A 13,649-nucleotide genomic window follows, 5' to 3' on the forward strand; every position below is an offset into this window, starting at 1 on the left:
TCAATTCCTCCTCTTGTTTTTCTATAACAAGAGCAATATTATTTTTCTTCTTAATTTCAAGGACATCAAGTTTTTCCCCTATTTTATTTTCAGCTCCCTATCTTCTCCTCTTCCTCCTCTCCTCTTTTACCATAGTAGGTTCATTATAACTACCTTTTCTTCATAAGTGTTGTTTTTTTAGCCATCTTCTGATAGACTAAATAGTAAATTTTTTTCAAGGTTTGCTCAGCATATAATAACAAATTTTCTTCCTATGCTCTATCACCAAAATGCAACTTTCTTTCTTTGCTGCTCTTATTTTAGCGACATATCATATTCTAGCCTTCAAACAACAACTCTTCATCTTTGATCCTTCTAGTTGTTGTTTTCTTTTATCAAAGACAAAGTTCAACAAATTTATCATTTTGTTGATCATACTGGTGGATTTTACTTTAGAAAAAAAAAAGGTAGATCCGCTACCTTAGAGACCCCCCTAGTGCCGGCCCCACGGATATGGGGGGAGGTTCATGCAGGTACACCGGCCATAGGTGCATGGCGGGGTAAACCCCAGGTCGTCAATTCCTGAGAATCGACCCCTGGCCATTACGCCAGAGATACCATGCACCCACCGTCTGTGCTACGCCCTGGGGACAGGATTTTACTTTAGAAGATATGATTGGTTATTGACAACCAAACTCAATGTTCAAAAATCTCAGTTGAGTTTGTCGGGGGAGGGGTTAATAACAACAAAGATTGTATTTCAGGATATTCAAAATTTGATTTCAATTACGGATGATTTACTATGCTTAAATTACATTCCAAACTATATTTATCATTATTTCTATATTTATTATTACCATATTTATGATAATATATTAACATATTCATGAAAATATGTTACTATATTTATGATAACGTATTTCTATGTTTATCATTATATTTTCTATATATTATCTTGACAATATGTATAAATAAGACCTATGACAATTATCAATCAATACTAAAAAAAACTAATTATCTTCTATCTATTCATCTATTATTCTTTACTATGTTTATATGATTTCACATTATGTAATTCAACAGTTACAATGAGCATCCAATTATCTAAAATTGATTTTCAATGGATGAAAAATATTTCACTGGTACCTAATCTCCTTTATATAAAGGGCCGTTGTGCTAGAGTAAATATCCCTCATGATTTACCCTTCTAGAGAATATGAGGATATCCTAGAAGGGTTGTTAAGGTGACAATTTCATCTTTTGTTGAAGCAAGCATAGGATCAAGTCTCAATTTTGATAAATTAATAAATAAATTTCCTTTCATGTGGCAAAAAGATGATTCACTCGCCCCCAGCGCCCCCGCCAACCCCTCCCTAGGCCAACACGGAGGAGGTAAATCACGGATGGCTACTAGCCATTAGTACAAATGGTCAAGATATGAGAGAGATCACAATACCTCATGTCTTAACCATCGCACCGTCCCAAGGGGACAATAAATTTCCTTTCATGATCCATTAATATAAGAAAATAGTACTGATAAATCGTCCGTGGTAGTACTTCTCGATTTACATATCTCAGTGAAAAATTCTTGTGTCAATTATAAAATTAAAAAATAAAACAAAAATAATTTTCTTATTTTTGTCCCGAGATATGGCACGGTAAAAGTGCATGGCGCCATTAATTAGAAATCACGATTCGAATCCCCGCTCCGAAAAACATACTCTCTACCGGTGGGTTTCGACTTTCGAACCGTGAAAGCTCAACATCACGTTCTAGTCACGAGTGTTAAGATTAATTAGTCCAAGACTAATTAGTTCGAGAAGTTTAATACCATAACTAGAAAAATAAATTTCTCATTTCTTTTAATGAGCAGGTGGGGTGGTCACATAATGCTCAGATCGAAGTCAATGATATTGATTTTTTTCATGTTCTTATTTAGGGCATCTCCAATAATTAATCTCATCTTAAATTTTTATATAATTTTCAATATATCATATCAAAAATGAAAAAATCTATTATTCTTTTCATAATAAAAAAAAACTTCCATATAACTTTTTTTTTATCTTACATTACAAATCACACATCTTTATTTATTATTTTTTCATTTAATATCTTTATATAATTTTCACTTAATATTTTATTTAATTCTCATTTAATTTATTTGTAATTTTTAATTAATAAATTAATGAACTTATGATTTTTAATTTAATTTAATTTATAATTTTTATTTAATATTTAATTAACTTATAAATTTTAATTTAATTATAATCATTTATATTTTTTTAATTTATCAAATATATTTATTTTCAAAAGAAAAATATATAATTTAATTATTAAATAAAATAATTAAATTGATTTTTAAAAGCCAAACATGTCATATTAATTTTTCACTGATTAATAGCTCCATTTTCAAAAGAAAAAAAAACAAGTTTGATTCAAAATTAAACCTGCTCTTAAAATAAAAATCTTAAAATTTATCTCCCTACTCATTAGAACTTTTTTGTTGAACTTTTTTAATTTTACAAACCTTTTAAAAAGTTTGCATTGGAGATGCTCTCCTATTCCCAAGGCGTAACACAGCTGGGGGCGCATGGTTTCGTGCCGGAAAGATTCAGAATTTGATCCTCAGGATGTCATTACCTGGAGTTAACGTCCTAATTATACGCTTTCAGCTGTGTACATATATTTATCTCTTTTTATATTCATGAAATTGATTTAAAAAAATAATTGATGTGACGATTCCATATTTTATTGGAGATGCTCTTAGCTTGCAAGTCGTTGACCAAATCCACTTAAAATGCCGCGCATTTTTTATCTTAAAAATAATTAAACTTTAATAACAATTCCGCAGTTAATAGTTGATTCGTTTCCGATGTTACTTAAACCCTCTTTTAGTAACCAGTACCCAGAATAACCGGACGGTTCGCGTGTGCAATCCACGGGATTGGCCGGTTCTGCATAGATCTGGGATTACATCGTACTGCTGTTCCTCGTCGTACCGTTTCGCTTGACTCCATCGTCTCGGGTTTCCGGTTTCCCCGATCGAGTCCATCGCTTCGGCTTCTACTTCTCCAAGTCGATGAGAACAACTAGTTGATTGATGCGGACAAGAGGGGCGGGAAATCCGAAGTGGGATTCAATTACTTTGCTCAAGCGGCGTGTATTTGATGCCGAGCGGACTTGGGGTTTTAGCTTCCATCTACTGTAAGCCGCTTCGTGTCAATTTATTAGGTCTGGATTTTCCTTTAGTGTTCCTTTTATTATTGTTTTATTGGGTAAAGTTTGTATTTTAGCGATGCGGTGACGAGGAACTTAGTTTCCTTTTCTTTCTTGGATGTTTTTATTTTTTATTTTTTTGCCTCGAGTACCCTAGAATCTTGAGTTTGTGGAGAAATTTTAGTTTTTTCGCTTTTCTTTTCGTTGTGATTGATTGCAGAGGGATTTGGGCATCGGAATCAAAGTGAATGGCCGGACTAATTTCCTGTAATATGTTGTTTTGGGTAATTTGCAGACCTCAACAGTTGTTGATGTTGAATGCAAGTTGAAATAGATTGCTAAAGCTAGTTCTGTTTGGGCGTGTTGCAGATCGTACAGGGTAATCCTCAGTTGGTCTTTCGCGCTTCATTTGCTACATATGGAAATTTTTATGCAAATTCCTTATGCGACTTGGATGATCTATTTGTATTTTACTTGCTAATACTATATGCCAAAATTGTGTTGTTGGAACCATATGGACGATATGTAGTTTTAGTGGCCTAAATTATTGGGATTGTGCCATTCTATTTCTATAAACATATGATTTGAGGAAAAACTTGATATTCTACTTTCTGCATTGTAGGCCTTCAAAGTTTTATCTTCTTAAAGGTCTTAAGAAATGAGGAATCAGACATTGAAGATCGCTATAGGGGTTTCAGTAGGTGTTGTAGTTGGAATTTTGATAGGTTGTGGTGTACTGATTTTTATGAGGCTCTACCGAAAGCGTTCTTGGGGCCGGCTTCATCCAAAAAATGTCATCTCAACAACTCTTCCTATACATGCAAATGGAGTTCACACAAGCATTGATTCAAGTGCATCAATCTCTGTTTCTCATGTGGATTCTGACAAGCTATATGTGGAAAAGAGGAATGCTCACTGGAATCCACAACAAAATAAAGACCTTTTCACTTCTCTTTCAGCCATTCCAAGATACTCATACAAGTATGTTTTTTTTTTGGTTTTTTTTTTGTTTATTTGTTATCTTTGGTGTTTATTCATACTGCATTCATCCTGTTGATTAACCTCTTTCATCCAAATTGAGTTAACCTCTTTCCTTTGTGTTGGTACTTTTCTAAAACTGAACACAACCAATAGCTCCCTAAAGCTTAACTCATTTGCATCCTTCATTGTTTAGACTAGCTAAGAGTGGCACAGTTCAGTATTTCTTAGCAATGGAAAGTGAAAAATGGATGCATATTGTTCTTTGTGTAAGCAAGATGTGGTCCAGTGTAGGAAAAGCAAAACATTCTTTCTGTCATTTTAGCTCACTTAATGACTATTCATGCTTGATGACCATTTAACACATATTTACATTCTGTGATTTCTGGTACTTCGTGCCATAAGGATTTAATAGGAATTTCATATATGACTATGTAACAATGAAGCTTACATTCCTAGACTTGGATACATAGTAAAATTGATAGACATGACCTGTGTTGCATGATCGAAACTTTTGCATATTTTTGAACAATGTGTTGCTAAAGTCATTTTCTTTCAGTAAGATAGGGCAATAAAATGGAAGTTTGATGAGGCACTGGTCTAATCATTCAGAGATTTGAGTTCATCAATGGTCTAATGTGTTAATCAGGGACATTAAGACAGCCACGCAGAACTTTACGACAGTACTAGGGCAGGGATCTTTTGGGCCAGTATATAAAGCTGCAATGCCTACAGGTGAATTGGTGGCTGTTAAGATGCTTGCAAGTGATTCAACCCAAGGTGAAAAGGAGTTCCAAACGGAGGTATTCTACTGGACAATAAGTGCATGAAAAAGAACTTGATAACATTGTCTTAAAAGCTTCTATCTAATCCACTTATTGGCCACAAGTGAAGACATGAAATTCAGATATGACTGCATAATGATCACATAGGCTAAACCAATTTCTAGCTTGTTAATGTTTGGTAAGAGTAATAGGGCCAATAGGCTACTAGCTAACAGAATTATTCACCTAATGCATAAAGCAGAAGTAATATCGATGTAATAGTCACAATGAATGCAAAAGAAAATTCTCTCTCAGCTCAACATGGTACTAGAGCCCACTTATTGAATTAAGTTCAAGAGTGATTCCTTTGGGGGGAGGCTACCACCATTGTTGCTAGTGGCCTCCCCTCATCCAAGCCATCTCTCTCCTTCTGTTGATTTCTCCAATTCAGGTCCCACTAGCAATGGATGTGTGTTAGCAAACATAGGGGTTCTCTTCCTTCATCAAAACCAATTCAGATGGCAACAACTTAGGTTATTCTTGTAGATCCAAGAGAGACACTCCCAATGTTAGTGCTTGTCATCGCTTGCTTGTAGTTCCTCCACCTCGACATCAAAGAGGAAGTCCTTTGCCCCCACTCATCGAGCAATTAATCTGGCAAGAAGGTCGTTTTTGAACACTATCGTTTAGGTTTTCTTGGTCATCTTCCACTAATTCCTCCAGCATTGCTCTCTTCTTTGACGACTTATGGCTTTTTCATTTGGATAAGGTGGCAGTGGCACCACCCATCTTATACAATGTTTGTGGCCACAATAGTGCAAGATCAATGCCCTCAGTCACCTGCTTACATCCGATACAATCCTTCGTTGCACATGTTTTGACCGCAACTCCTCACAGTTGTGAGTTTCCATGGCCTCACCCTCATCCACCAAATCAGGATCCTCAACCACACCATGAAACTCTTGCTGAATGACAATGCCTTGAAGGCCTTCATTGCTCAATCACCTGTCTCACACTTGTCAATCATGTGTCCTCCTCTGTTGATTATTGTGCCTTCACCATTGGCTATGTCTATTGCTGCCAATACAACAATAACCTCTATGTCACTCTGAAGCCTTTGATTGCTTTTCCTGCTTCTAGATCTATCTCCTTGAATTGAGACCAAGCTCCATTGCTTTAATGGAGGGATGGTGATATCAACAACTGCACAACGTGTGATCCATATTATCCTTAAAGAGGTAAGAGTTGTAAGACCATCTTCAAGTCCTTTCCCTCCTCATATGCTAACCACTCTTGATGTCTTCTTATATTGGCGTGCACAACTGCTTTTAGATTCCTTTTCTTAGTGACTCTCTAGTTGATGATTCCTACCTTCAAGAACCTTCCCTACTAGCATTTGAGCCAAATCTTTTCTTGTTTCTTTCAGCCAACATAATTTTTTCCCCAAGATTTGTTCTCTTTTGAACTTATCTGATTCCCTTTCCTTTCACTTCTCTTTTCTCTCTTCTCCTTCGTTCTTCCAACTTCATCCACTACATTCCATGTCATCACTAAGTTCTTGTCTCTACACCTCCCAGCATTGTCTTATATATTCATTCTATGCTTCCTTTCTTTTTGCCTTATACCTCTTTTCTTTTTGCCTTCATCTTTTGATAACCCATCATCCTTTAAAAAGCAACTCCATTCTATTTGTGTGCTACATATATAATGCCTTAAATCAAATGAAGATCTGAATAAAGAAATTATCTTGTTCTTATTTTGCTATGTCTAGCAAAGGGTCAAGCTATGTCCTAAGATTTGAAAAGAGAAAATATCATCTGCTCATTGCTTATTCTAGTAAGGTCAAGCTATACTATCAGTGTACTTTCCTTTTCTGATAGTTTATTTTGTGTTGCTGCATATCAACTGTAGAGAGAAGCTCACTTGAGAGATTTATTCTTGATATCTCTCTTCATCATTTCTCTCTTTATCCTATCTCTTATTGATGCATTGGCTGCTCTGAGGTTGAGCATATTGTTGCCTATATGCTTGATTGTGTATTTCTAGAATTTTGCTTAGTTGTTTATTTTTTCATTCTCATGGTCTTGTTTAGTGTTATCCTCTTATGTTTATAACTAATGAGATGTTTCCTTAATTATATAACAAGTTGAACATTGCTAGTACCTATGTTCCACCTTGTTTTGGGGTGGGGAGTTAAGAGTATTATGCATAATGCAGTGTGTTTAGTCATAACATAGATATTTTTATCATGAGTCCTATGTACAACCATGTAATATTTATTTCATAGTGGATGCAATAGAATATTCTCTTTCCCTAAACTTTACAAAGTTCAAGCTATTGTCTAGATTAAACCAATTTAGGCAAATAGACAAACAAGAAATGACTTGTATTTAGCTCACTAGGTAAAGTTATTGTTATATTAATTGTGATAGGTTGGTGAACTTGCATTGTTATATGCCGAGTTTTGTGTTATATGTTTTGATTAGATTCATTTACAAAACATTAATATGAAATTGTGGATTTGTTAGGGTGATTAATTTAATTATTTAGTAATACTTGTAATTTTTTGTTTAACAATAATTGTTTAGGTTCATTTGTTGGATATCATATCGTAGTTGGTAGATGCAAATTCATATATCTTTTTGATATGATGTTATATATTATTGTTAATGAGATTAATTCTAAGTTTTCTTTAAAAAGATTATTGGTTATTGGTGTACTTGTATATGCATCCATATACATTGGGAATTGTTTACAAACATTGTCCGGCAGGAGAGAAAAACTAGATCTTATAAAGACCAAGAAAAACTGGTATAATACCTATAACCGACAGTTTTATACATAAACTTGGTTTCTAGCCTAGTGGTTAGTTGCTTCCTTTAAACCTTCCTTGATACATGTTTTGTTTTTGTTTTGAATTTTTTTCCTCATTACAAAAATCTAATGTACAAACTATTAAAAAAATTAATATAATGTATATATAATTAAATGTATTCGTATATAATATGTTTAGTTATACATAATATTCAAAATAAAATATTGTATATCCATAAGGTATAAGCTGTATTTATGACATCATTTTTCAAGTTGATTGATAAATTAATAGATTTAATTTTATTTTATAAAATATTTATTAAGCTTATTAATAATTATATTTATGATGTTTATTTTTCTGATTAACCAGTTTGACTAGTCAAGCCTACGAATTGGCAACTTTATTAGTTCGTTCTCTAGTCTAGTTTTGAAAATGTTGCTTGCATGCATTTTACAACCCTGATCATTAATAACTACTAAGAGTTTTTGGTCATCGTCAATTGTCTAAGCTTCATTCACTCGGATAACTTCCATGTTCCCTAAAACTGATGATATGAAAAATGTAGTAGACCTCATTGAAATTTAAAGTTTAAATATGTATTCTCCCGAGAGCAAATACACTCATGTCCCAGATCAGATCAAATCTTCTGTCCCCAAATTTCTCTGTCCCCGTGTCCCCTGCCGATCGGACGGACCAGATTACATCTTAAGACATCATGGCATCTTTAAGATGTGTGCAGTATCCTCGTGATGTGCAAGGCATCCTTGAGATGTAATCTGATCCGTCCGATCGGCAAGGGGACACGGGGACAGAGAAATTTGGGGACAGAGGATTTGATCTCGTCCCAGATCATGGATGCCCCCACATCTGAAATCTAGCATATTATGTGAAGCCAACTATTTGATATAGAATTTAGAATACAAACAAAATTTATGTGTGAGAATATGTTTCTTATTGGCGTGCTCAGTCCAATTTACTTACAATTGTTTCATAATGCTGCTGATTAATATGGTAATAAAAAATTCACATTAAAGTTAAGTAGATTTAAGGAAGAATGCAAATGGGTTATACATTGAAACCCAACTTTGTTGGTCTAGTACAGAGTCGTACCATTAGCACACAAAGCTTATAAGAAAGGAATGCCTTTTTGCATCTATTAAACTAGTGTCTCTCTGCTGCAAAATCCTATTCCAATATATATATATATAGTGTTCATAAATCATTTCCAGCTGACCCCACTAGATTAGGCTTGGTTGTTGGTAACTTAAGAGTCAATAGTCATCCTCACATATATGGTTGTACCGTGTGCCACTGTAACAGCACAAGCGCTATAAAACTTTTTAATGTTTATATCAATGCCAATAATACATTCTCACTAGTGCCATGCACATCTGGATACCATTCTCTATCTGGTAGTTGAAATGGAGTGTTCACAGAACTTTACTACTCAGTTTGCTCCAAAAATGCATCAATCTATTGTTCATTTTTTTCTAGGTGATTTAATTAGATGTACATGTCGGGTTGTAATTCATTCTTCATTTATTTAGGTACTTCTGCTTAGTAGGTTGCACCACAGGAATCTTGTGAATTTGGTTGGATTCTGTATAGATAACAGTCAGCGCATGCTTGTTTATGAATTCATGACCAATGGCAATCTTGCTACCCTCTTATATAGTAAGTTCAGAATTATCCTTTGATTATCGCTTGCGTACTTTGTTGATATATATGTGCGATGCCTAACTATGTTATTTTTTTTATCATGGAATTGACTCAAACCAAATAGATTGTGGACTTCTTGTTCATTCCAGTGTTTCATTTTATTGCCAGTATCTCTATGTCAGTGTTTCTTAACTGCATTTGAACACATGCCATGAACTTAGATGATGGACCAAGGATTTTGAGCTGGGAAGAGAGAGTGCAAATTGCATACGATGTCTCACACGGAATAGAGTATCTTCACGAAGGGGTATGTTCTATTTTGCTTCAAGGCAATGACTACTTTCTCAAGCGACTTAATAATTTCGATTATTCCCTCACAGGCTGCCCCACCAATCATACATCGAGATCTAAAATCAGCTAACATATTGTTGGACATGTCAATGAGGGCCAAGGTGGGGAATCTGCTACACAGCACCGCAATCTGATCTCTTTTACTAGTGCTATGGATTGTACATATAGATCCTTAAGAATCAATACCTTGTTATATTTTTATAAGCTCGGTCTTATTTCTGCATCAATATCATAATTTCTTAGTTCTAGAGATGATGGTGATAATAATCTTTTCTTTCTGAAAATTGTCTCAGATTTCCGACTTTGGTTTGTCAAAGGAAGAGACATTCGATGGAAGAAAGTCTGGCCTCAAGGGTACATATGGTTATATGGACCCAGACTATATGTCGACAAACAAGTTCACAAAGAAGAGTGATATATACAGTTTCGGAATTATACTGTTCGAACTGATAACTGCGATAAATCCACAGCAAGGTCTAATGGACTATATCAATCTTGTAAGTTGTTCCAATTTGCTGTCATCATAGGTTCTTTCACAATGTACAAAGATGTAACCAGACACTAGATCACTTGAACTTGCTTGCTTATTATGTTACATATTACTCTTGCCAGGCGGTGATAGGCGAGGATAGCAAAGCCGACTGGGAAGAGATTGCCGACAAGAGGCTTGTTGGAACAAGTCACCCAGAGGAGGTAAAGCTTCTAGCTGATATTGCATACAAATGCTTGCACAAGATACCGAGAAAGCGCCCTTCGATAGCTGACATCAGTCGGACAATCGCAAGAATAAAACATCGACCCATCAAGAACGACGAGTTGCCCACTGCGGGAAGAGATGTGCCTAGAAGAGTTATAAGGAGGATTGAAAACCTACAGGTGGAGCTGCTCAACATGACCAGCTTAAAAGGCCATCAACCTGTGAAAGTGTGAATCGACTAATACTACCACACTGTCTGTGCATTAGAGCGTTTTCGACTTGAAAAAGGTTAAGGAGTTGACTGACTCAGGGCCTCGAATATGGTCTTTGTGTAAAGAAAAGTTTCTGTTTTAGTAAAAACAATAGTTGCATAAGCATTTCAACAAGAATGTCAAGATACATTTGGACACTTTTGTTTCAATTGAATGCTTATGGTAGAGGCTAACATCACACATTAGTCTGAAAGTCTTTCATATCTATCTCTTTTATCACTATATCAATTAGTTAGAAACTTTTTTGACATCTGTCTCATTTACTATTATACAATGACCTGCCAAAATGTATACTATGAATGAGAACTGAACGGGCATATCGAGCCGAGACTTGATGTGTCTATTTGCCTTACTATCGACGAAAATAATACAACTATAGCATAAATTTGTAAATCACATCAGCAATGGACAATGAGAAACATCAAATTAATTGTAGTATAGAAAGTCCAGTTTTTATATAGTGTTGATTTCCTTATTCAAGTATATCTCCTTTAAGTTGTACTTTTGAGGAATACGTTGTTCAACTTATCAATAATTTCATTGTTCCTCAATAATTTTATTTATTAGATTTATTAACTGTTTAGGAAATCACAATAATTGGTTGTCTAACACCGCTTGAGGGATTTGAATAACAACTAATCTATCATTTGAATCAGAGAGTTGTACATGATCTTTCTCAATAATTATATCTTAAGAATTAAGAATGATCATTCCCAGTAATCACGTCGTTTTCAAGAAATTTTGTATTTCTTCATTCCAATATTCTTATGCAATGATGATAGAATCTATACTCATTGATTTTTTTTTTTTTCAACATATCCAATAAAATACCACTCATAGTCCTTAGATCCAGCTTCTTTTCTTATGGATCTTATACTCTTACTTTATATCGGCATCCACAAATACATATATGTTGCAAACATGATTTCCAGCCTTTCAATAATTTAAGTGACATCTTTAGAATAGTCTCGGTTGGAACTCTAATTTAATATTGATACGGCGTGAGCAACCATAAAAATAATAAGTAGTCGATAGTTAAGATGATATGATAGTCAAAATCAAGGTGTATGTATCTAAATTCTAAACAGACCACTTTCAACGAAATTCAGCTCCTCATTTCTTATGGACATGACATCCAACAAAAATCCATTCAGCCCTAGATTTGGTTAGTTCTCTGAGGCTCAGCTTCTCACTCATGGGCATGGCTCCCAACATAAAATCCGGCCAACCCTAAAGTCGGTCAGATCTCTAGGGCTCAGCTCCACACCTCTCATGGGCATGCTTCCCAACATAAACTCGGTCAGCCATAGAGTCAGTCGGATATCCGATGATCCCGTCCGGAATCTAAGTCAAATGGAGGTCGGCTGCGTTGTCGCTGACGTTGACGGAAGGCGATGGAGACTTCCTACGAGTACAGTACTTCACGAGTGGATTCCCTAGGCTGCTGACGAGGGGCGATGACTAGGATGACGAAGCGAGAGTTCCCTGCACATACTCAGACGAACCCCCTCCATGTTAGGGACCAAGAACCAGAGAAAAAGTCCCCGGAGCAGACCCTCCGACGCTCAAGTCATGTACTTTTTCCTCAGAAGAGCAGTAAAAATGCAGAAAGTAGAAGATAGATACGGAAATGTGAGTGAGCGTACTTGTGCGAGGGAGAGGACACCCCTTTTTATATGACCATGTGTACTTAGGGCTTCTGGCAAGTGTTAGGGAATGTCGGGTGTCAGACCCTGTCTGGCGGTGGGTGACACTTGGCATCCTCCTATAGGTCGGAGGAAGGTTCTGCTATCAGCCGGTCATAGACCGTTAGAATATATCCTGACACACAGCAGATATTCTCTGACAGGTGGTTACGATTCTCTGACTCTGTTGTCGTTTTCGTTGATCGGGTGTGAACAAGAGAACTCCTAACAACCAGTGATCGCCAAGCCTGACCAGGGTGCATCTGAGTAGTCTGTCATATCCCGACCAGGCGCATCAAGTTTGTGTATATGAGTCCGCTGTGAGAAAACCCGACCGGTAGAGATGGTTCCTTCTCCTTCTTCCTTATTCCTTGTGTTACTAATTTGACTTCTTGACCTGGGCATCCCGACCGGTCAACCTGTCTGAATTCCTGACCTAGACCTCTCACCCGAGTAACCTGTCTGAATTCCTGACCTGGACATCCTGACCGAGCATCCATTCTGAACTCCTGACCTGGGGCCCTTGCTCGAGTAACCCCTCTGAATTCCCGACCTGGGCATCCTGACCAGGCATCCCTTTTGAACTCCCGACCTGGGCCCCTCGCCCGAGTAACCCATCTGAATTCCCGACGCGGGCATCCTGACTGAGCATCCATTCTGAACTCCTGACCTGAGCCCCTCGCCCGAGTAACCCATCTGAATTCCCGACATGGGAATCTTGACCGAGCATCCATTTTGAACTCCTGACCTGGGCCCTTTGCCCGAGTAACCCATCTGAATTCCCGACCTAAACCTACATTCTAAGTGTTAGCTGGGTAACGACCTTTAACATTACAACCCCTCTATGGGGTGATACGTCTTCTCGACCTCTGAGTGTCACGTCCCCTTGACTTCTGACTGTCACGCCCCCTTGACTTATAATCACCACACCCCTTTGACTACTGACTGCCACGTTCCCTTGACCAGACCCTACCATTATGCACCGTATCAATGTTCATAGTTTCTTTTGTCACTATTATCTTAAGGGCTATAATTCAATCCCCTTTTCTAACTACTCCTACAACTTCATCTTTTAACGAACCATCTATAATAATACTTACTTCATTTCTTACTTTGCTCTTTTCTGTGTACCATAATTTAAAACCTAAGTTTTTTTATTATCTTTGCCTTCTCGTCTATCCATTTTATCTCTTGTACACATAAGATACTAATTCTTCTCTTAATCATCGTATA

General features: G+C 36.4%; 1 protein-coding gene across 4 annotated transcripts; it reads left to right on the forward strand.

Annotated features, from left to right (window-relative positions):
* Positions 1–2,922: 2,922 nt before the first annotated feature.
* Positions 2,923–10,909, forward strand: LOC121996224 (calcium/calmodulin-regulated receptor-like kinase 2). Of its 4 annotated transcripts, none has more exons than XM_042550103.1 (9): positions 2,923–3,210; positions 3,491–3,574; positions 3,818–4,176; positions 4,823–4,976; positions 9,300–9,426; positions 9,633–9,718; positions 9,792–9,863; positions 10,056–10,259; positions 10,375–10,909. In XM_042550103.1, the coding sequence occupies exons 3-9, from the start codon at positions 3,854–3,856 to the stop codon at positions 10,690–10,692; spliced, it is 1,284 nt and encodes a 427-aa protein (XP_042406037.1). In that variant the 5' UTR covers positions 2,923–3,210; positions 3,491–3,574; positions 3,818–3,853; the 3' UTR covers positions 10,693–10,909. The 4 variants fall into 4 exon arrangements, with proteins under 4 accessions (XP_042406037.1, XP_042406038.1, XP_042406036.1 ...); XM_042550104.1 differs by having other exon boundaries at positions 2,923–3,183; positions 3,416–3,574; XM_042550102.1 differs by having other exon boundaries at positions 2,923–3,183.
* Positions 10,910–13,649: the final 2,740 nt, after the last annotated feature.

This window comes from Zingiber officinale, chromosome 6A (assembly GCF_018446385.1).
Source record: "Zingiber officinale cultivar Zhangliang chromosome 6A, Zo_v1.1, whole genome shotgun sequence".
Taxonomy (NCBI): Eukaryota; Viridiplantae; Streptophyta; class Magnoliopsida; order Zingiberales; family Zingiberaceae; genus Zingiber; species Zingiber officinale.

Excerpts from the sequence above, each read along its gene's own strand:
- LOC121996224 (XM_042550103.1), top strand. The coding sequence starts at position 3,854 with ATGAGGAATCAGACATTGAAGATCGCTATAGGGGTTTCAGTAGGTGTT. Across the intron at positions 4,177-4,822 it reads ATTCCAAGATACTCATACAA|GGACATTAAGACAGCCACGC; the intron begins GTATGTTTTTTT and ends TGTGTTAATCAG. Across the intron at positions 9,864-10,055 it reads ACATGTCAATGAGGGCCAAG|ATTTCCGACTTTGGTTTGTC; the intron begins GTGGGGAATCTG and ends AAATTGTCTCAG.